Raw genomic sequence first — 24,068 nt, forward strand, 5'->3', positions numbered from 1 at the left:
AATATGATGTCTGTTGCCAAAGAAGGTGGAGTGGAGGGAGGAGAAATACACTGTGGGCAATAAAATGTAATAAATGTAATGTATTGCATGTCTGCTGCCATTGCATTTATGATATGTATACGTCTGTATTCTTCTTTGTGCAAGCAGAAATATCTTTGTGTCTTCATATTGTTGGATTTCCATAGTACCCACAACTAGCAGAGCACAGGCAATCTAATCCATTGAAACTGTGGCTATTTCTTATGTTGAAAGCTAGAAAGATAGCTTTGTTTCTCAAAAGGGAGAGATGATTTAACTAGAATGGTTACAGACAATTTCCTCCATTGTAGTCGTTACATTTCTGAGTTCATCATAATTGGCTTAAGGGTGTATTTTGTTCAATTTTCCCAAAGCCATTTATTTCACTGCAGGAAAAAAGAAAAAGAAGAAGAAAAAGAAAAAAAAAAATTCAATTTGTAATTTTGGTCCAGTGGGAAAACGTTAAACATTTTCATACCAAGGCATAGACTGTATTTTCAGCCTTTCAGCTTTGGGGTTGTAATGATTTAGTTCTCCACAGCAGTCCGCAGAGGGAATGTATTTGTTCCTCCAGGGACTGAGCTCATCCATGCCTGGGACACCATCACTCTGTGAATTTAAGAAGTTACTGTTTACAAGGTAAGGTGCTGAAGACCACGTTCCTAGCTTACCCCAAAGGGAGATAAAATGCTTTCACTTAAACCAGCTTCATTTGAATTTAAGCTGAGTGCTTTATTGAGTGTTAGGAGCAATCCTGCTGAAGATGACGGACCAGGAGAATGTTGATAACTTAATAAGCCACAATAACACAGTGTATGCATCATATGCTCCAAACTGGCTGTCCTTGCTCCACACCTGCGTGATTCTATCCTGCTGAAGGAGGCAGTGGCAGTGTAATAGATTATTCACATACATTAGTAAAATTAAATACTGTCAATTCAGAATTTTCCTCCCTCGATCTTAACAAAGTTTTCTGTTTACCATATAGATGTTTAAAGTATTTTACAACTGCCCTTAGCTTCCTTAATACCTCCTCTGGTACTTTCAGCTTGAGTCAACCAACTACTGAACACTGGCATTGTGATTTATCAGCTGTTTCCCACAAAGTCAGTGAATGTTCTGGGTTCTCATACCTAAAGAATTAAGTCTCCACAACTGACTGCAGAGATTCATTCAGCCTGAATGAGATGCAGGCCTCAGGCTCACTGGTGTGTCACTGGTGTGTTTCATGAATTATTGCTCATCTGCTGCTGCAACTGCCTGCATACAGGCACACAGAAAACACAAGGCAATGGGACTCAGCTTAAATCTCTTCTTCTGTGGGGCAAACTAAAATCAAATCGTATTTGGTTGGGTAGGAGCACACACATTGTCACTTGCTGCAAGGTCGCAGGGTGTGTAGTGGCACAGCAGTCAGTTCTGACACACACAGGAGTAATTTTCTGTAATCAAGAATGACTCTAGCAGCATTTTACAAGAACAGGGACATTTTTATTGGAGTCCAGTGATGGGAATGAATGTCTGTAGCTATTTTAGTGTTAAATTTCCTTTGCATAATAAAATCTTTTTCATGCTTTTTGGTAAGGTTCCTGTGTAATGCTAAACAGCAGCTTTGTTACATTCAAGTGCTGGACGGATGTCAAGATGCTGAAATGCAATTTTTTAAACACCGTGACATCTTAATGAATGAAATATGCTCTCCACTGAAGGTAGAATCATGTAGAGTGGTTCAGAACTGAGCATCTGTCTGTGCCAAAATCTGGTAGTCCAAATGCTGAGCCATGAGATACTTTGGGTAGGAAGGAGGAATTCTAGCATTCCACTGTTGGCAACAGTTATGTTTCAGAAACGCATAGTACCTTCAGAGAGGCAATGGAGAGATGGGGTGAAGCAGCTCATAGGAAATCACAGCCTGGATCTTCAGTTCGTGTGTAAAAGGAAGGGCTGCCGCTGCTCATATTTCCCTGCACACAGCATGCATCAAGTGGCAGTGTTAGCAACTTCCATTTGTTGAATTTCTGAATGGGGACAGCATATCTCTGACTCCTGATAACTGCTGCAGGGCTGGGGAGTGCTACGCTGATTTTTCCTCTTCTACCCATTTTCCCACCGGCTTGCTAAGATTAGGTTTCCGCAACTACATAATTCCTAAAGCTGGGGCATGAATTAAAATCTATCTGGACCAAATGCACCCTTAGTCTATGCAGCGGCTCTGAGATAAATGTTCACAGGTGATTCCCACAGATATTCTATTGTTCAGCCTCAGACCCAGGAGGAATGGTTGAACAAAGCCTGTTCAGCTGTGGGTATTGTTGTTGAACGGTGCCTTACAGCTCTGTTAGGTTTCTCTAAAACACACACTTCTAAAAACACTGGTTTTTAACAGAAAAGATACCCCAAGCCCGCATCTGCTTCTGTGCTTGGGGCCATCCTCATGCTTGCATACAGGAGAGCCCTTCCACTTTGACTGTATTAACAGATTTGCATAAAAGAAAAAGCAGAAAGAGCGCTTTTATACTGCATTCATCAGCACATAAAAAACAATCTCCCAGGACCAGGTATGGGCTCGTTCCATTACATGTCACAAAACAATTGTCTCTGAGCATGCTGGTGCTTTTAAAGCTGACACTGCTGTTGGCTTAAAAGCTGTATTAGTTACATCTATCCATTAAGTATAGATTTCCGTAAGTACGGCACTGCAGTGAACAAATCAGGTGTTTCACACTCACACCACAACTAGAGAACTCCTCTAATAAGCACATCCACCTGAAATTCCCACATTCCTGCTCATGTTCCGTATTTAAATATTCTATATTACCGTGTTCTATGCTTAAAGCACTAAGATAGCCTCATCAGTTTTGATGTGAACTTAATCACCGTGGTTTGACAAGCATCTTGGTGTGGTACTGACAAATTAATATTATACAAGAAGTGGAGAAATGAGTCTCCCTGGGCTGGGAACTGCTGAGGCCTGGTTACAGCGCCTAATCTGTTGCTCAGTAGCTCATCTCCTGGTGGCCTTGGCTCAGTTTGGATGCACTGGATATACATGGATACATGGAGACTGTTTTAGCACCAAAGATAGATACAGATGCTTTCTAGACCAAGTTCAGGAGAGATCTTGGTGCCATATTCGAGCTGCCTTTTACATATGCTCATACTGCTATCCCAGATACTTAACAGGCTGGTCTAACAGTGGCCTGGGTAGCTTTCTGATGAGCATCTAAGTCACTGTCAAAGTCCAAAGTCAAAGTGGTCTGAATGCAGCCCTATATCTTTTGTTGCCTCAGCTCCTGCATCTTTAATGCAAGGACAGTAACACACCTCAGCAAGGCTACAGAGGTGTTCAGGTCCCAGTAAAGGGGATAACATGGCTACTTTTACAGGCAAATATGTACTGTGCTGTAAAACCAGGAGCCTGGTTTTAGAGGAGTTTGTCATATCCAAGAGCTTACTAAAGAATTTGACACTTCAAATAGAAAATCCAAGAGTTAAAAAAGGGTTATAGAAGTTAGCAAGACTGCACCCTGGCATCTATAGCAGCAATTTCACATTGAGTAAGCTGTATTCTAGCTTAGCTATTTCCAAATGGTACTGGAATGTGATTTACAATTTCCTCCTGCAGTTGACTGCTAACATACGTATATATAGTACAACAAAGATACACATAAGGGTGAGTTATTGCCTTTTCATTGCACACCCTTTCCTAAACATCTGGAGTTTTATTTACGTGGCACTTAGTCTTCCTCTGAAGAGTACCTATGCCTGGAAAAAAAATATATGCAACAGCTACAAAAGATGAGGAGGAAGAGAACAGTATGGCTAATAATGAGAACACCAACAGCAAAAATGTACAAGGTTTTGTCACAGTAATCCTGGGGCTGGTGAAAAGGTGGGATGAAATTTGGCAGGTACACTGAAAACACCCAGTAGTTCCCAAGAATGAACCAAAGGAAGAGGAAGATGCTGAGGGTTAGATGGATGTAGTACTTGTGAGCGTTCTGCCTCCAGGGGTATTCGTCGTCATCATCATCATCAATCACAACAGACTTGGAAAGCAGTTGCCTCATCTTGGTTGAGTCGTACAGCAGCAGAGTCACCTGGAACCATTGGGGAGAAAAGGGAATGAGTAAATTGTGGAAAGTCTGAACATCTCCTGACCACTGCCAACCTTTGGACCAAACTAAAATTGAGTGTGGGAAAGTGAGGTACAAGAAATCTGAGGAGCCCAAAATGAGACAGATCCTTGGTGAGATTTTTAGGCCAGACATTGGAAAAATAACTTGCCAGTGGCATGATAGAAAAGCATGGGAACAGATTATGTGGGGAAATGGCAGCAGTTTTCACACTGGAGATTTAAAAAACCAAATTAGAGTAATTGCTAAATGAGCTGAGGAGGGAAGTTCCTGCCTAGTTGTGGGTGGATTTGTCTCCCCTCGTTGCTTTCCATTACCATGTAGGTGAATCAACTGAGAACAGGATTCTCTTGCTCTACTTTGTACAACTGTTCAATTGTGTATTGACTAAATATTTGCTGGAAAAGCCAGCTCTTTTCCTAACCCAGTTGTTGGCAAAGGTAAGACAGGAAACCCTTGGATTTATGGATCTCATCAATACCATCTAACCACTCCATAGAAAGTCTATCCCTCTGTACATTGCTTTGCCACGCTGTAGTTGAAGCAAATTCTGGCTGTTGCTCACACTGATAATAATGCAGAATATATGGTTATGGAGCAGAAAGGCATGAATTCAGAAAGACTGTCCAGATACTGTAGAGTGGCTGCATCGTGTTGGTGAACAACTACAGGTTATCAAAGCTTTTAAAAGACTGGAGGCGCTGAAAAAGCCAAATAGATCAGATCCATGTGGCCAGAATGAGTAGTCATTAAATTATATCTATCACAGGACAGTGTTCTTTCAAGACCTCATCCTGTACTCATCCTATACCCATTCTTAGAGTGTCCATAAATCTCTAAGTCTCAGATTTGAAGCTAGCTAAGTGTACTGCTCAGGCACAACTCCCATACGCCTGTAGCAGTCAGTGCAGTCCCATGAGTGCAACTGGGTAGAACTAAGGGGTGGGATTCAGCTAGAGATCAAGCACTATGAGATGACAAAAGTTAGCCAAATCAAGTTCAGATGTATTGCCAGCCTGCAAAAAAACACTGTCCTGTGTCAGCTGAAACCAAATTCAATCCAGTATTTGATGTCGGTAGAAATATTAACTGACCCACTTACTCTGGGTGATAAAAAGTGATTTCAAATCAGCAACAGCTAAGAGATAGTCAGCATTTTTGATGAATGCTTCCATTCATTAGCCTGAGAAGTTCCTTTCAAATCTGATCTTTTCTAAAGCATTGTTAAATTGCCTTTGAATATACAGATAAGTCCAGAGGTGTGATCAAATGTCTAAACATTTGCCAGGAGAACTCATAGCATTCACATAGCAAGATTAAGTACTAGATTAAGTACTTTCTTGCTTCTCCTTTTACTTATTTGCTGCCCAAAGATCCTCAGAGGGATAATTGGTTTCCCAGTGCTGTACTGCAGTTTGCTTATAACTGTGAAGGAGTTCAGGGGATGTAGAGATCTACAGATAGTTTGCCTGATCTTTCAGTCCTGGCAAAGAAAAGGACCTGGATGCATTAGCTAAGGGGCCTGTCAAAGTGGGGCCATCCTTTGCCCTGGAGTCATCACAGAGCTACAGCATTATAGTGCCCAGGGTGTGACATGGGTATAAGTAGCCAAGTAGCCATCCTCTGCTGGCTCAGTAAAGATAAATGAGCATGGTCCACTAGAAGAGAGCTGGCTGTGCCCAGATTAATAGGCACAGCAATGCAAGGGTACATTTACTTAGGGTTGAAAGCCATGCTACTGTGTGGTCACTGCTTCTAACCATGCTGAAGTGTGATAAATTGAACCCGTGCAGCACTATGAGCAAACACCTGCGAAAATGAAGAAGGCTTGGAGGACTGTTAGAGGAAATAGGACTTCATTTCCCATAGCCAGCCATGTTATGCAGTCTTTTCTATCAGTGGGTTTGATAGCAGACATACTGTAAGAGAAAGGCATACCACAGTGTATGGGACAATGCTGAAGGGAACTCATTAGCATTTCACTTGGCTGATGGGTGCCCTGAGTGTTGGAACAAGTGCAGTTCAATCCAGATAGCTGTCTCCTGTACTGCATGCACATGGCTGTCTGGTGCCCTCGTTTTGTCTTAACCAGTAAGTCAAAGTCTAGTCACACAAAGTATTTTTCACACATAGAATGCACATTACCTTTAAGCTGCCAATCACGCCACCCACCAACAGATATAATGGAATTAGTGGCTGAACTGGGCAATCTTCCAAAAACTTCATTCCTGAACAGCAAAAATTAATAATGTTTATTATCTTGAGTGATCAAACGGTGCAACAAGCTGTACAGTGCAAACTAAAATTCTGCACTAAAGTACAGTTCTTAGACCCAAGATATGTACCCAGTGTCTGTTGAAGTGGGAGCTGAATTAAGTGGGGTTTGCATCTCCCACTGCAGGAGTGAGGGCTGTGAGCAAGCAAAGGGCAGGAGGGGAGCAAATCTAACTACTTAACTACTCTGGCTTCCATTTTAACATCTGATAAATGAACAACTGACTGAGCTGGTCAGGAAGTTTTCATCAGAAGTAGAAAAAAATCATTGAAAATTAGTACGATTTATAAATTTTTTTTTCTTTTTCATCTGATAACCTACTCCCAGGCCTCTCCTATTAGCACCATGTTTGTAGCATGTTCCTGAGTCAGATTCCTTAAAGCTTGGGTGCCAGTACTTGTGGGAGCTCCTGGAACCATTTCAGTTTCCCAGGCAGCTAATAGGGAACGAGGGATGCTCAAATTTCTAGGCTGTTTGGTTGCTGGAGAATAAAAAGCACTGGTTGTTATGGAGCTGGGGATCCTGGCAACCCTCAAATCTACTGCTAGCATGAGAAAGCTGAGTAAGTTTTAGGGAAGGGAATGTATGGTGATACAAGGCTGATGCTGGCATTAGACACTGAAGCTTATGATACAGGTCTGTGGCAGTGAGACTCATCTGTCCAAATTTAGATGTCTGCAATGCAGGCATCTATATCTGAACTAGTTTCCTAGACTCTCCTTATGGTCAATAGGGAGAAATAGACCCTTCTAAAATTCAATTCATCTCTTCCTAAGATAGGCATTTAAAATAGGTCAGATGAATTGTGCCCTGAAAGTGCTTCTTTCTCTCTATAACTGTACAAGGAATCTAGACAGCCAGCTGTAAGTACCTAAAGTTAGCTGAGCTGAATCATTTGCCCAAGTCTCCTACTCACTGGTGTCTTTAAATAATTTTAAATTCTTCATTACCCTATCATTTTATTGTCATTGAGCCCATATTTCGAGACTTCTACTGTTCAGTTGCAGAAGCCAGAAAGGATTTTCTGTTTTCTTCTTGCTGTGAAACTCATTTTCTAGGAGTTTTTTTTGTACTTTTCTCTTAACAATTGGTTGTCATTTTGATGCAGGACACTTAGAGCAACATGCTGGCCTTAGTGCTAAACATTTCTCTGGTGGAACATCTTGTTTTCATGTTCAAAACTACATCACAAAGGCAGTTTGGCGTCAGGAAAAAGATGTCAGTGATTTGATGGGGAGTGGGTTTGGATTTTTTGTTGTTGTTTGGGTTGGGGTTTTTTTGCCTTCTTCTGTAGCTGTGGTTCTCTTCAGTGGATTTGGTGGATTTGCCCACCAAATCCACTGCTATGGGTGCTCTAGAACATTGCTGGTGTGCTAAACCTCTCCTGTACTTCTTGCATAGCATAATATGGATATCCTGGATTGTGGTTGCTTTGCTATGGATCTTACATTAGTCATAACACGCAGTGACCTGCTATGGAGAAGCATAGGGATTATTCTAGACTAAATATTTAGTACTAAGCCTCTTGTAATTGAAAAGGACTGGACTTGGATGGACTTGGACTCTCTTCCTTTCTGTCTGCTGTTTCTAAGCCTGCAATTTTTTGTCCATTTTGCCACTAACACTGAAACCTATTCAGACTCCCAACTTTAAAAAGGTGGGCAATAGAGAAATCATTGAGGATTCTATCATTTTCAGAAAGCAGCTGCCAGTGTTTCCAGAGTCCTTGGCCGTATAATAGCCTGCTTGAAAAGCAGCTGGCCAGGGATCTTAGGGAATATATATAAGTGTAAGAACCCAGACAATTGCTGTTTCCAATGCACTACTGAGATTTTGATTTGAGAGAAAAAAAATAGGCAAGAAAACATGCCAATTTTCTTTCATGGAGTTAAGATTCTGTTTCCCAGACCAATCTGTTATGGAATCCTTTCATATATGTAACGTGACAGCACTCAGACTTGGGAACAATTTGAATGACAGGCAGTGTTACTCAGTAGTTTTGAGGAGAATGTTCCAGGCAGATATGACAGCAAAAGAAAAGATGAAAGGAATTAGTACATTTATAACTTTAAAAATACAGTACTGTGGGTGAATGGGAAATATGGACCTACTGCTGGCAGATAAGCACTGACATTTGCTACGATGAAATTGAGGCATATGTGTAATGCAGAGATCAATTCACACATGGCATGTGCTTTATTTGGGAACACCCAGACCAGCAGGAGAGCATCAGTGCTTCCTTTCCATGGGCACCAGCTTTGCTCCCCTTTGGCTCTTGGTGATGGGGGTCGATGGGCGATGAGAAATCCAGGCTCTGCTGTGAATCCAGTGCTCCCAGTGACCTGCCCTGGCACACAGCACTGGCCTTGTTTGAACTGCTCCGCTCTTCTCAGGCAGCTGGAAATGGCTGAAATGCACCTCATAACAAAGGACTTCTTTAAAAAATCTACACTGTGATTTACAGTACTACCAAGATTTTAAAATATACACTGTTACTGTGTAATTACTACCAGTAATTCACCGCTGTGTTTTAACTTATATTGTTGTAATTTGCTTGTTAACATCTGAAAATATCTCAGCTTCCCTTTGCAGAAAGCACAAGCCAAAATGACTGGAGGGGCACCAGCATGATCTCTGCAATCATGAAAACAGATTGTTATCAAAAAATCAGAGGCTTCTGCTTGGATAATAAATACCTGCATTTGCCTTGACATATGATTTTTCTAAAAATACCTTTGAAGGTACGCAGCCACAGAATACCAATATTGTCTGACAATGCAATATTGCAGTGACATCATCTCTTCATTTTGGTGAGTTGTGGAAAAAGAAGGGCTCTGTCTTTGGTGGGGGAGATGACCACAACTCCAGGCTAATATCTTACCATGCACTTTGCATTTCTCACTGATTTTAAAGGTATTATAAAATATCCCTAAGAAACATTATTTCAAAGCAGTCAGATTCCAGTGTGGATCCATTTCCAGAAGGCTTGCTGTCAACATGCACACAAGCTGTACCACACCTGAAATCATACCTTCTCATCCCTACTCCACAGCTCAGGCATGTTCAGACTGGGGAAAAGCTAAAGCCAAAATCCTCTTATGGGATGAATAGCAATTTTAAGTCATGGATAAGCATAGGAGCCTAAGTGTTGCGATGGAACAGTTGAGGCCATCTCTCAAGTTCCTAATTGCTCTTTAATCCCTAATTAGAACTCCCTAATTCCTAATTAGGGCTCCCTAATCAGAGCCCTATCACAGTCATTTCTGGTACTGAGGAGACCCCAGATAAAGGAAGCAGGGTTGGCATTCAGCTGAACCCATTTTTTCACATTTCTGGCCAAAAAGAGATGCCTGCAGTTGGGCTCATTGTCCAGAGTCCCTCAAAAGTAATCTCATCCTATTGCAGACATCCAAAGGAGGCTGTGGGAATTTCACTATCAGAAATGCCCATTTCCCTTAATTGACAGCAAGGGCAAAACAGAATACTGAGCTTGGTTACAGCCACGTACAGTCCAGATTGAGTTGTGATTTATCCCACCCACAATGCCTGTGTATAGAGCTCATTTGCACCATCACTCTTTAATTATAAGGCAGAAGATGAACAGCTCCTCAAGGACACCAAGACAGAATTAATGCTAGGGTTTCTGAGGACAAGACTTAAAATTTAGTATCTGGATACTCTGGAAAAAGACATTCAAAATCTAAGAAATGACATCTGATAAAGTTGAGAACTACATCTAGAAGAGAAAACCTAAATGTAAATAAAAAACAAGAAATCTCTGACAGGGAAAAGCTCTGCCAGAAACCATCTGGGCTTGTAATGCACCATAAGCTAAATAAGAGCCAGTGAGCTGGTACAGAGAGCATCTTTTCTTCTGAGGTGCATTTACAGGAATCCTGCATGTTAAACAGAGGAGCTAATTATTCTGTGCTGCTCATTCCTCAGGTCTCAGCTGAGTCTTGTGTTCTGTCATATTTTTTGAGGAGGAAAAATAAGCTATGCATACCAGGGGCCAAAAGAGGAAGGCAAATGTATAAGAAAGCTACAAAAAAGTGACCTGTGAGGTCAGGTTGGAAGAATTGGAAAAAAGATGGAGGGGAGTTATAATAGGACCCTTCAAATATTTCAAAGCTTCCTTGGGTAGGACAGTCACCAATGTATCTTTGTGTGTAGGACAGGCTACAGACTATTTCATTTGCCATAGGGGAGACTTAGGTTGGATGTGGGGAAAATTATTTTGTCTGGGAGAGCAGTAAGATGCTGAAATAGGCTCTGTGGGGAGCTGTGGAATTTTCTGAAGTCAGGGGAAGCCCCAGGTCTGCCAGAGGGGTCCTGAGCATAAGAGCTGGTCTGAAAGGGGAGGCAGGGTGGTACCTCTGCCTGTGTGCCTCAAGTCAGGGTCACGGCCCCTGGGAAGGGTGTGGAGGGTCCAAAGGAAGCAATGAAGTATTGGGAAATGTGCTAGAAAATGTGCCTTAAAAAACCCTCTATTAATGATAAGAGAAAACTGATCCTCAGGAAAGAAAAGAGCCTTACACAGTTTGAAAATGTTTAACATTCTGCAGCTCAAAATATTTTCCTTTCCTTTCTTAAACATTTGATCCTTAATTCTACTTGCAAAGCCAGCCTTCGGGTGGTTATAAAAAGACAGATGAGCCAAAAAACAGGTCGCATTTTCAAAAAGGTGGAGAAATAGCAGACTAGACAATCTTGTCTTCCCTTCCAGCCCTGTGCTTCTAGGGTTTTTGCAGTGCAGTTAATACAGAGGAAGCCTGATTAATGAAATCTTCTCATGTGTCGGATGCTGAGCTTCCACCCCCAGACAGAGCTGAAACACCCACAGACCTCTGCCAGTTGCTGGTAGCCTAAGCAGCAATTGAGCTGAAGCAAACACGCCAATAAAAAAGTGAATTAAAATAGATCTGAGACACAGACCATACCAGCAACTTCGTGGTGAAAAGAAGTCACAGAGTGGTTTAGGTTGGAAGGGAACTCTAGAGGTCATCTGGACCAGCCCAACAATGGAAAATGTTCAGATGCCCTCCAAATAAGCAGTGCACTGCCAGAAAATTCAGAGTTATGGTTAGATATAGAGAAACCCAGACCCTGTTAGATTGCAGAGATGTACCAGTAAGGTGTCCAAATGTCCTAACTCCCGTCCCATGCTAAAGTGACCCACACTGGAGATGTATTTAAGACAAGTAGTTTCTGAATTCAAGAACTGCTTGCTCCCCTCCATACAGTATGGACTGTCTGAAGCTTAATTACAAGTTTAATGATTGGAAACTTCAAGGTTTCCAACTCCTTTCTCCCACAAGATGCATTAACTTGCCAGGCAGTGTCAGAAAATTCAAATTACAGAAGTGCTTCTGTAGTTAACTTACCTGTAAAAGTCATGGACAATGGTAAGGCAAGGAAAGCAAGGAGCCCAAATATAAAGCATGCTGTGAATGGCAAAAAAAAAAGAAAGAAAAAAAAAGAAAAAAGAAAAAAGAAAAAAGAAAAAGAAAAAGAAAATAAAGACAGTGTTATTGGAGTTTAGAAGTTTCACCAGTGCTTTGCAGTGTACAAGATGCAGGGGGAATATCACATTTAGTGTGCAGCATCTGAGACGATGAGACCAGGAAATGGCCTGCTGCTCTTCCAGAGCTCAAGCCTCTATTTTTTAATTAATACATTTTAGTTCTTACATCAGCAATAAAACAATGAGAGACACAAAGTACTTTTGCTTCTACTACTTTTAAGTATCTGACTGCAAAGGCTTCGTTAGCCTGCACCAGCTTCAGACACTGCCAGGTTATAGTGTGTGATAACAAGCAGCTCACATGAGCTAATCCATGGCAACTGATGAGCCGTGTCTGTTTGTGAAGCAAATAGCAGCTGTAATGCCATTACACTCGGTTTTCCCTGATAGCTAAATAAGTGATCTTTATTGCACAAGTGGAGAGTGTGGGGTTAGTCTGGCTGCCTGACCCAGCTCAGCACATGGACACAAAGACAGAGAACAGCTTATCACTGGGTTACTCTAGCTCCATGGAGGGATACTCTAGGGGTGTGCATCAACTTTCCTCTTGGATGAGAGGCTCTGAGGTGCCTAGTTACTCCTCAGAGACCTGCTGCTGTTTCTGAATCCCCATACTTTCCCAGCACAGTCTGATGTGACTGAGGATGAGTGCTTACTTTTGCAGAAATCCAGTGTCAATGACAATGTGAGCAGCCTATCTTCTGCAAAGGCTGCCACCTCTGTGCCTCATCATGGGCACTCTGCAATATTAAAGTGAGATGCTGCTCCTGAAAATGAGGGGGAAGCATAATGAGGAAATTCTGCAGTGAGCGTCCCTGCAGAGCACTTCCTGATCTGCAAGTAGGTGCTTAAGAAAGCAAATGTGCAATAGGCATAGACTGTGGAAGTAGGCATAAGTTGCAGAAGGGTTAAGAAAAGAGTAGTGTGCCTCCGTGGAAGATTATGAAAGAAGTCAGAGCTCATATCCCAGCACTGCAGCCTCTGCCAAACAATTTGCTCCCTTTGTGCAATGTAGGACTGGACCCACTGCCTGTGACATGATGCTGTGCAGTGCAGCACAGGATGGCTGCGCAGTGCTGCCAAAGCATCACCATCAGGGTGCTTGTAGGAATAGGGAAACAGCACTGCCTCCATTTGCCAGAAGGAGGAACCGAATCAGAGACGTAGTGGCACCACCAAAATCTGGATTTTCTGCCTTGCAGTCACTTTTCACAGGAATCCATCCCCCCCCCCCCCCCCCCCCCCCACACACACACACTGCTTGTGTTTCCTTAACAGGGAGCATAGAGCTCATACTTCTGTGCCTGAGAGACGACTGTCTCTCTCAGAAACAGCATGTTTATTATCTCTATGAATTGGTGGAGACTGAAGATATTTTGAGCTGAAGAAAGCACTTCTGTTCCTTTGTGCCACTCCTCCTCTCTCTGCCGGTTGGCCTCTCTCACACACATTCCTGCTCTGGCTCTTCCATGTCTTGAATTCGACACAGACCAGAAACTCCTCCTCTGCCTGAGTGATATCCTACCCTTGACGAAGCTCTTTCAAACACCGACACCCCAGACCCTTCCTTTTCACCAAGTGTCCCATTTCATGCCAGACATTCTTGCTGTTATGTTATCTAGACTATAATTTTCATCGGCTAGAGCAGTGTTTGAAGTTCAGTTGGACTTCAAACACACCCATGCACATCACCAGCAGGCAGTGCCCATCTCAACAAATGTACCTAGCATCCAAATGAATGCAGCTGAAGTGGGCAGGGGCTGCATCGATTCCCCAGTGTTGCCCTAGGTCCCGTCATCACAGTGCTGTCAGCAGCTCTGAGTGGAGCCACCAATCTAATGGAGGTATCACCTCCTCCTGTTCCTGCAGGAACAAGTTGGAGGTGGCACCGTGCCATTCCTTCACCTGGCAGTGCATGGATCAGTGGGGAAGGATGCTGTGGTGAGCCCTGAGAGGCTCAGCAAGGCCCACATTTATGTGGGGCTGTGCATCTGGTACACAGCTGGCTCGTACATGTCTAACATCTCTACCCAGAAGCTTGATTTTGTAGGAGAGAAATGGGAGGTAGGGACAACTTGCGGCTCAGGAGAAAAAGATAATGGTTCATTAATTCTCCTCCCACAGCAGTCGCTGGGAATGTATTTACTCATTATCTTCCCATTCAGCCTTAGCCTCTTAGGTCTGGAATTGGAGGGGCAGATGCATCGTCTGGGAAGGCTTCCAGCGCTGTGTTCAACAAAGTGAGACTCTCAACAATTGGCTACGCAACTGGCAGAGCTAAAGACCGTTTTCCCCAATTCGTTGAGGGGGGGTTCAGAGCAATGCTCCTCAGATAGGACACACACACTCTGCCTGCATTTGCCTGGACTGTGCTGCCCCAGTCTGGTCTGAAGACAAATTGCTCAATAAAATGCAATTTGTCGCAAGGTAGCAAGGCAGTTCTGCAGAAGGAGCTGCTGTCCATGCAGTTTCACACACGTGGCTAGCAATAGCTCTAAGTCAGCAATATCACCACACCAGCCCGTCAAAAGAGCCCTGGGACCCAGTCCTAGAAAAAGAGGCAAGAAAAGACTGGCAGTCTCTAAAACCACAGCTGAGTGAGGTAAATGAGCCCAGGCATGGTTCAGAGGAACATCAGAAGAGCACCTGATCCAAGGAGCTGCTGTCAGGGCATCAGGCAGCAGAGCCACTGCTGGGGCAGCCATTTTGTGATCGGCATGAGCAAGGCCCTGCTATGGGAGGCAACACAAGCAACCCTAATGTGCAGTCACAGCAGAGAAAGAGGAGAGGGAACAGCTTTCCGTTTTGCACATTCCTTGAAATCTGTGGGCAGGAAAATCAGCAGGGTGGTGCAGAGCGCCTCCTGCACAGCAGGACTTTTCAATGCCATAAACCCACAGTTTAGCTGAGCTTTCAGTCTCCTGCCAGAGCTCCCCACACTCTTCCACTGCATGGAAGTAAATGAGCGTGAAATCACCACCAACACCACGGCTGTGTGACTTGGTCTCTCTTCTGATCTGAAGTGATTTATGACTACAGATCTTAATCTACCCACTTTGTGAATGGCATGCTAGTATGGCAGCAGTGCAGCCTGCTCAGGAGACCGCATGGCAAGCTCTCTGACAATATACATCATAATACATGAGGTGTTGGGTACTTTAGCCACACTGTTCTATGGCCTGCCAACTTTTTGATAAAAAAAGAGAATATTTTTTCCAAACTTTGCATTCACCCCAGGGTTTATCTTCATGGGCAAGTTGAGGAGCAAAGGTCTGGGTATAAATTCACAGCAGCCCTTTCTCAGCCCCAACAGGATTCTGCTTTGAAAGGGGCTGACTTGCAGCAGTGTGGATGTCAGTAAATTTGGTTTACAGCCCGATACCTGCGATGCAGATGCACGTGGCAACCTCTGAGAAGACTCCATGCCAGCACAGCCTCATCTGGAGCACTGAGTGCAGCTTTGGGCACCAGAATATAAGAAGAATGTGGTGTCCAAAGAAAGGCTATGGAGATGGTGAAGTGTTTGGAGGGGAAGATGTATGAGGAGCAACTGAGGTCCCTTGGTGTGTTCAGCAGAGAGCAGAGGAGCTGAGGGGAAGCCTGATGGCGGCTGCAGCTCCTCACAGGGAGCGGAGGGGCAGCGCTGAGCTCTGCTCTGTGTGACAGCAACAGGGAACCAGGGAACGGCGTGGAGCTGCGTCAGGGGAGGCAGCTGGGGGTGAGGGAAAGGGTCGGTGGGCATGGAACAGCCTGCCCAGGGCTGTGGGCACAGCACCAAGCTGCTGGAATTCAAGGAATATCTGGACAAGGTTCTCAGACATAGAGTTGAATTATAGGTGGTCCTGTGTGGAGCCGAGAGTTGGACTCGATGATCTTTTTGGGTCCCTTCCAACTTCTGATATTCTATGATTCTATGATTCTATGACTTGAAATCAGCATTAAAGAGGAGCTGAAATAGGAATGAAGAAGCCAGAATCCATCATTAACCTCAATTAACTTCTGGGAAGCGGGCCACTCATTTTGGAAGTGCATTTAGGCAGTTTTTGAGGATGCTGCAAGGATGCATGTGGAAAGCACTTAGGAAGCAGTGTCACAGTGTGCTATAGGGCAGTGTGGAAGGTAGCAGTGTAACAGAGTGCATACACATCACAGGTATCTTCATCCACCTTTTACTCCTTCATGGTATTTGCAGGAAACCTCTACAAGATTGAGAGAGCCTTGCAGAAGTCTTCAGTACCAGTGCAAGGTCACCACTGGAGGCAAAGAGAGTGCAATAAAGTTGAGCTGAAGACCAAACCCAACCTCAGCCTCCAGCTGTTTGCTATATGCCATTCATCACTGTCTGCTTAGAAAAGCTTATATTACTGTGAAACAGGTCACTAGTAGCTGCATACCCAAGTAAACTATGCCAGCATTGCAACACCTACAATTTAAGTTTCTGGTTGCAGGACTGACACCAGCAACACCGTTCTCCTCAGTAACAATTTGGAAAGGGGTGCCAGTAACCTGGGAACATTCAACCGAATGGTGAAGGTGTATACATAAAGATTATAGGCACTGCGGGGGTTAGGCAATATTGCAGAACAGCTTGACTGAATTTTATGCCATGTCTCTAGCTACTAAATTACAGCTATGTCATGACTTCAGTGCTGAATTTGGCCCCTTGTGCTTAATTTCCAGATGCACTTTTTAAATACAGTGTAGGCATTACATAAAGAGCCGCTGATTTGCTTTGCAAGAGACTCAGCATAGTGAGTTAGCCTTTTATTCTGTGGTCAGTTATTTAATATTGCCCTAATGTTCTGAGCTTAAATTGCTGTATGAAGAACGAAAATAACGTAAATGATGCTGAGGAAGTTGGGTGACTCTTCAGAGTCATTTAAATATCAGGAAACAAGAGGTACAACGTGGGCTGTGCTGAAATGCAATTTGAAAAATGTACACGGGGTGATGAGAAAATGTAAAATGAAGCACCAGGGCACTTTAGGGGAGTTTGCATTCTAACAAACAGAAAATCAGTTTGGGATGCAGTGGCTGATCTGTAGCTAAAGCCAAGTCGATTTTGAACTTAAAGGTAAAGAGGAACTAAAGGTAATGGGTTTCTTGGGGTGGTATTTCTGAGTTGCTTTACACAAGGGGAACTTTGTGGGTATCCAAGAAGGTGCTCCTGAGGTAAGAGAGCAGTCATGAGATCAGAACTAATCCCATTCTTTCAAAAAACCTTCAGAAAGATCTTTTGTTTTCTCAGCCATCATTAAAGCTCTGGTACCAGCAGGGAACAGTGACATTTTTCTCCTAACTAGTAGGAACAAAAATCAGAGGACACACTGCATTTGCCTTTTTGTTCCATGCACCTCTGGGCATTTCCCTGCTAGTCCTCCAGCACCAGCTCTAAGAGCAGTCCCAGCTGCTTGGCTGAATTCTGCTCTTCCACAACTGTTCATGCTAAAATGCACTTGGGACTCATCAGTGCTGCTGTTTGATCTGAAGGACTGCAAGGCAGCAAGGAGCAATGTGACTTAATCACAAGTTAAAGTTTGTTCTGAACTTTGAGAGCCGTTGAAGTAAAGCCAAAGAAATTCATATAAAAGACCCTGATCTCCATGGACTGACGACTGCAATCGGTTGTGTGGGTGAGGTATCAATTAGGCTGAGTGGTCAAGTGGATGACGGAGTTTTGTTCTCTGTACGTCTGAGTGGAATTAGAAACTGCTGTTGATTAAAAGTGAAAGCAAAAATTGCGTGCAACTCAGAGTGAAAAGGAGATAAAGTCTGTGGGAGTTTTAAACATATTGGCTCTTAACCCTCTGCTCAACCTGCTCTGATCCACGTAATGCAGTACAGGTAGATACTTTAGAGATGCAACTGCTGCTGGATGCTCTGTCAGCACTTAAAATCACTTAGGAAAGGAAAAGGAAAGCAGGGAAGTCAAGGGAAATTCAGGCGGGACTTGGTGCCACCTTAACTTTGTTCTAGACTTATTTCTATTAGCTGTGGAGCTGTTTAAATACAGAGAGAGGTTACTCCCAGAGCAGCCTTACCATTGCTGGCAATTTTGGATATGCAGCGGTGACAAGCTTTCTCCAGGCCAGCCGGCATTGTGAAGCACCTTTTGGGCTGTCTGTGGGGATACAGAAGTGAATACAGTTATGAAAATCAAAAGCAGTGTCTTCAACTAACTAAATATCTTGGCTCAGAGTGATTCACACACTTCTGTAGTCTTTCACTACCCTGAAGACCCCCCCAAATCAGCCCCAAATGCAGGCAGTGAAAGCATGATGCACTCAGAGTTGAACACCCTGGGAGAGGCTTTCCTTCTGTGGCCTTCACAGCCTCTCAAGCCTGGTTTTCAGTGGCATAAAACCTGCTTCTCCATTGCTCCTTGCCTCGCCCATTGCTTTTTGCCACCCTACTCACGCACAGTTTGTACAGTGCTGGATCCGGGTAATTGTGAAGAATTGGACAGTAGCCATGGAAAATGTAACATCTGCCAAAGATTCTGGTAAGTAGGGGGGTGGGGGTAACCAGAGCCCTCACTTTTGGTTGGAGTTGGAGCAGCACAAAGTGCATCTGACCTTGTGAGAAAGCTCAGTGACGGAGGTACAATTTGCTACACAATGCAGATCTCTGCAAATATTATTTAGTGAGCAAAAGTGAAGTAAAGAAAAGGGGAAAAGAGGGGAAGAAGATACTTTTGAGATCAGGGACTGTTCTGAAGAGGGACGTGGAATGGAAACTACAAACCTCAGGGAGCTCAGAACACAATGCCTTTCATTAGAAAGTAGCTGGATTAGAAAGTAGGGCTTTGTAATGAAGAACTTTTATGATGGGGTGAGGGATGAGCAGCCAGTGAGTCATCCAGGCTGGGCACAAAACAGCATTGGACAGTTAAATAGTCCAATCCAGTGCTGATGGGAGTGTTCACGGGAGTTTGGAAAGCTCTCACACGCATGTGCACATGCTCCAAGCCTCCAGGACAGGTCCACCATCAGCACCAACTGGGTGAATAGGTGGCGAAAAATGAGACTGGGGTTGTTTGAGGTGCAGAAGAAATATTGATCAGAAGGGGACATGTGGGTAACGGTGAAGTACTGGAAGAAAGAGATCCCAAATCACACCTCCTCTCCCTGTGGTCTCAGGACACAGGACACGAAGCCCGCTAGGATGAAGATGAACGAGACCAAGCACAGCCCACTACTAATTATTTCGCTGTAGGTCATTTCTGCTCAGCTGCTGTAGCTTGTTATCTCGTGATAATCGCGATACATGTTGTGCAGAACCATTTTTCACTTCTTGTGTATGTACCTATCATAAGAGCTCTGCTGAGTTCCCAGCAAAGGACTCTGTATTTCAGACTTGCTGAAGGAGCAAAATGAAATAGGAATGCATGTGGAGGAGGCAGGAATGGAGGAAGATGCCCCAAATCAGCTTCTTTTAAATTCTCTAAAAAGCAGTATTTTAAGTGTGACACATTCTGTTCCAAGCTGACCTGAAACCCATCCAGCACAGTTTCTCACTGTGCATGCAAAGCCCAAGCTGGCCCAAACCCTACAAAGATTGCAAGGCCCCAGAGAGGAGGTGAAGACAAACTTGCACCAGCCAGGCAACGCATGGCCATATACCCACACCATCACATGTCCAATCCCCACCATATATGGCTGAGATGTACAAGCACAGAGACCACAAAGATGATAAAGAGCGTGGAATAGAGATTGTCTATGTCCTCATGGAGGGCATACTCCTCCTCCAGGCACCACAACCTTCCTCCAAAGAGCAAAATCTGGGCTTTGGATTGCAACTACTGACAAATATTTGAAGAAAGGGAAATGGGCAGTGTTGCATGCTCAGGGAAAACAGGAAGAAGAAAGGGAAACTGGTAGTTTCCAAAAACAATTGATACCCTGATTTTAAACTTTAAAAGATTTGGTGAAAGTTCTTAGAATGTGCATAAATAGACATTAATTTTGAGTATGTCACTGGCTACTGACAGTAATATTCCCATTTATGTAAAGAGATCAGTAATACTAGCCTTTAGATAGCTTCATCTCCAGAATCACTTTTGTGGCTTCTTACAGAAGCCTTGCTAACAAAATTAATGCCGTATTAAAAATTGATTGGGTACCAAATTGTCCTGAGCAGAACTGTGTGTGGATGGGAATGCTGTATTTCTGTAAGCAGAGGGTAAAATGCGTTCCATCTAAATTAACTCTCACTTTACACTGAAGTAAAGAAAGTGAAGACAAACCGAGGGAGGACTCAGTGTACGTGAGCATGTCCCCATCTAGCGATGGAGTCCAGAAATGTCCGAAAGAGAGTTCTGGGCTCGCAGTTCTAACAGGTAAGATAAAGCAAATCATGATGGCTATGAACAGAGCATTCACACAAGGGCACAGTGCACATAATTGCTAGGAGAGGGCATCAACCTATCCCTCAGGCTCCAGATTTGACTCCTGCAGGACTCACAAATCCCTACAGAGCTCCCCTAGATAAACGCATGCTGCCCCATTGCCCAGCCTTTCAGCATATGTGCAGAAGCTTCTGAGCGTTGCAGATGAATATTTTCCTCCATGCCGATGCATGAGGGTGCTGAAGTGCTATTCAGCAGGCAGGCAGGTAGGGAATGGCTTTGCTGATATTGGGAACTGGCACTGTCTGAGCTTAAACGTTGCATGAAACTTGCTGTGGTGCAGCATGCAGACCCACGGCATGCAAAGGCAGCGCAGTTGACCCCCCACACGGTCCCTGCTCCCAGTTTGATGGAGAGTTGGGAAAGTCACATGCAAAGGGGAAAACAGCCACAGCCAGAAAAAAAATGTGACAGACAAGAGCAGGCTTTTGGCTCACCTTTCGAGGGCTGTTCCCAGCTAGCAGCAGAGCTCAGTCCCTGCAGCACAGATGCTACAGTCTGGTCCTCTCTTTATTTTGGGCAGTTATAGCTTAAACTGTTGTGCTGGTCATTATTTTCACCCTAAATGTTTCATTTATGTGGGTCAAAAGAAGAAGAGCGCTGTGACTCACAGCATGAGCCCAAATGAGGACCGTTTGTTTCCACACTTATCCTCCAGTATTCAGTCTGCTCCAACTTAGCTGTGCCCGCTCCCCACTTCAGATGCCCCATGCAGGAGCGAGGAACGCAGCAGGCAGCTTTTCCCGTGCTTCCCAAAGCCTCAGCTGCCACCCAATGTGCCGAAGGGTGCAGGGTCCCACTGAGAGCTGGTCCCTTACCTGAGAGAGCTGCAGGATCTGAAGCACTCCACCAACACACGTGGGAGACGGGGCTGTGAGACCACGAAATCCAGCCTTCAGCAGGAGCCCAAAGGGAGAGCCCACTTCCAGATGATGTCTTTATTCCTTCCAGTCTCTCATTTGCACACCTCTTGCCAGCCTGAGGGATGTGGGATGCAGTGATGCAGGATGAGGGATGTGGGATGCAGGAACACAGCCGTCAGAGCTGAACCCCCCTCATTTCCCACTCCCACAACTGCAGCCACAGCCCACTCGGGCAGCTCCACCACGCAGCAGGGGGAAACAAAGGGCCCAGCTCAGCTGTGCCTCTGCCAGAGGGAAAACAGCGATCCCTTCACTAAAGCTCTCATTAAAGATATATATGTATGTACATCCTAAAATCCGTAGCAAATATGAAGTGCTTAGTCCATTCTTCGTGCAGTTTCCCCCTCCCTATCAGTGCAATTGATGATCTTTAGCACATCCGAAGAGCTGGCTCGCTGCTATTTCTCTTGTGGTGGAGGTCTGTTTGTAAGGTGAATTCTTGCCTCCTGTCAGCAGGTGACAGTTTGCTGCCTCTGGGCTTATTGTGTGCGTGGCATTGCTTTAGGGAAAGCACTTGTTCTGTGCAAGAGGAAAGTGGATTTCATGCACAGAACTTCTCCAGGATAAGTGGCAGCACAGCTCACTGCAAATATAACTGCCAAGTTAGAGCATTGCTAAAGGTCCTGCACTGAGAAAAGGGCTTCAACACTGGGGTCAGGCAAGGAAAGGAAAATGAGGGTGTTTGACAGTGGTAACTTCACACGCCTTTGGGTCAGCAAGTGTGTGGGGGACTTAAACACAAACACTGAAAGTGAAGAAGAGATGTGACTTGCGGCACCAAAAGCACAGCACTTCCAGGAGCAGGAAGTGTCATATCAAGGGGCAGCAGCAAGTCCTAGGGAAGGAACCAGGAGTGTGAGAACACAGCAAACATAGGGTAAAATCCCACTTTGAGCTGATTCTGCAGGTATAAAGCAAGACAATTTCAGAAAGAAAAATATTTTTGCTCATTTGGCTTTAGATCCAAGATTGGAATCTTGGAGAATTTTGGTTAAGGGACTTTGGCAGCTAAGCAAAGAGGAAGAACAAGGTTTTTCTTCATTGCCCTTTAGCAGGGGTTGGTTTAGCACTTAAGCAGGGAACCCAACCCTTCTGTAGGGTCAATGAAGGAAGTAGGAACACTCTCCTGGAAGCCTCCTGATGTTCTCCATTGGTGTTCCAAGAGGTACAGCATGAGGACACAGACATTTGTCGCAGATTGATTGTATGCAACCTGAGTTTTAACAGCAATTTACAGGTTATTAGTAGTTTTGCAGTAAACTGCAAGGTTAGTAGCAGTTAATCAACACTAATCATTAGCCAATTTATCACAGTGACTCAATAGAATTTACTACAGTCAAATACAGTGACTTACTTAAAGGCTGAGTGGCTGAACTACAGAACATGATGTTGTGTGGCCCTAATTCTTCTTTGTCATAATGCAACAAGCACCATGCCATGAGTTCCCAGGTCTCCTAATGGGTCAGTGTGTGGAGAAAAAGAGCCCTGTTGAAATGCAGTCTTTCATCTGCTTGTGTTCAGTCTCTGTTTGCTTTCCATCCATTGAATACTTTTACCATAGGCCTTTCTCCTAACTCAATGACTCGGTCGTCAAAATCAGCACAAAAAATAGTCCCCCATCTCCCATCTCTGTTGTTATTTTCAAATTGGAAGAATCTGGTTTTGTTTTCTTAAGTGCTGCACGGGATCAGAGATGTCACATTTTCTTGGAAAAAATATCATCATACACTGAAAAATAAACAGCCCATGGGAAAGAAATCCAGTTTATATTTCATTCCTTCCACTGTTTAAGGCAAAAATTGTACTTAACTGCTGAGAAACGCTCTGCTGGCTCAGGGGAAGCCAATCACCAGGACTGATGCTTTGCAGCATTTCAGTGACCGACTGTGGGGATGTCAGAAGCTGCAACATTCAGTCATCACAGATGATCTTGGCAAAAGATTATGGGGATCAGGAGTCCCCATGGGAAGGGCCACTAGTGTTGGTTGTAACTGATCAGTGGTGATGCTTTGGTGCCATTAAACTGCTTGATTCCTGTGATTTTGAAGGAGAATTAATGCAGTCTTGAAGCGCTGTTGATGCAGAGAATGCCCTGCTTGGTCCAAAGGCCACCAGGTCAGTGTCCCCGAGTTCCTGGATGGTCTGGAAGCTGCAGAGCTCGATGTGAGAGGAGCTTCACAAGTGTTTTGTGAAACACTTTTTTGCCCATTGATTCATGCAAAATCATACAGTCTCTTCTCACTCACATCACTAAGGAGCTTTCTTTTGTGTGGCTGTCACAATAAATTACAGAGCCGTGTGAAGCTGCTGCTGTGGATATTTCAGTTCCTCAGCTTCTGCCTTAAAGATTGTCTTGGGGAAGTCAGCTTTATTTGTCAGTCTCCATGGCAGCTTATTGGGCCAATGCCCAAGAGACAAAGCAGAAAATGAGACAATATCAGACTGCCTGCTTCACACTTCTCCTTTCTCAGGACAATTTACTCTGTTGTAATCTAGGCCTAAGAAACAGAAAATGAGAAAAGGACCAAATGTTCTGGATAAACTAAGGAGAAAGCAACTTTAATGAAAGTCCAAATGGGACAAGTGCTGGTGTGGCAGCTCTCCCTCATCAGGTTACTTAGGGGATTGCTTTTCCTACTTCAAATCTGCAGCACAGAAGCAGGGTGGGACTGCATTTGCCTAGGAAAGTAAATTATGGGACACAAAGCTGTGGCTGAGGACATCTGTGAGCCTCCAGCCTTGTGTGCTGAGAGAATATCCTGTGAAAGCAAGAGGAGATGCTCCT

The 24,068-nt window shown here is 44.1% G+C and overlaps 1 protein-coding gene across 2 annotated transcripts; it reads right to left on the reverse strand.

Annotated features, from left to right (window-relative positions):
* Positions 1-591: 591 nt before the first annotated feature.
* TMEM272 (transmembrane protein 272) lies at positions 592-21,452 on the reverse strand. Of its 2 annotated transcripts, XM_048933581.1 has the most exons (6): positions 21,179-21,452; positions 20,798-20,921; positions 17,995-18,074; positions 11,814-11,873; positions 6,300-6,382; positions 592-4,118 (listed from the first exon to the last, which is right to left on the reverse strand). In XM_048933581.1, the coding sequence occupies exons 3-6, from the start codon at positions 18,050-18,052 to the stop codon at positions 3,756-3,758; spliced, it is 564 nt and encodes a 187-aa protein (XP_048789538.1). In that variant the 5' UTR covers positions 18,053-18,074; positions 20,798-20,921; positions 21,179-21,452; the 3' UTR covers positions 592-3,755. The 2 variants fall into 2 exon arrangements, with proteins under 2 accessions (XP_048789538.1, XP_048789537.1); XM_048933580.1 differs by lacking the exon at positions 20,798-20,921 and having other exon boundaries at positions 21,179-21,451.
* Positions 21,453-24,068: the final 2,616 nt, after the last annotated feature.

This window comes from Lagopus muta, chromosome 1 (assembly GCF_023343835.1).
Source record: "Lagopus muta isolate bLagMut1 chromosome 1, bLagMut1 primary, whole genome shotgun sequence".
Taxonomy (NCBI): Eukaryota; Metazoa; Chordata; class Aves; order Galliformes; family Phasianidae; genus Lagopus; species Lagopus muta.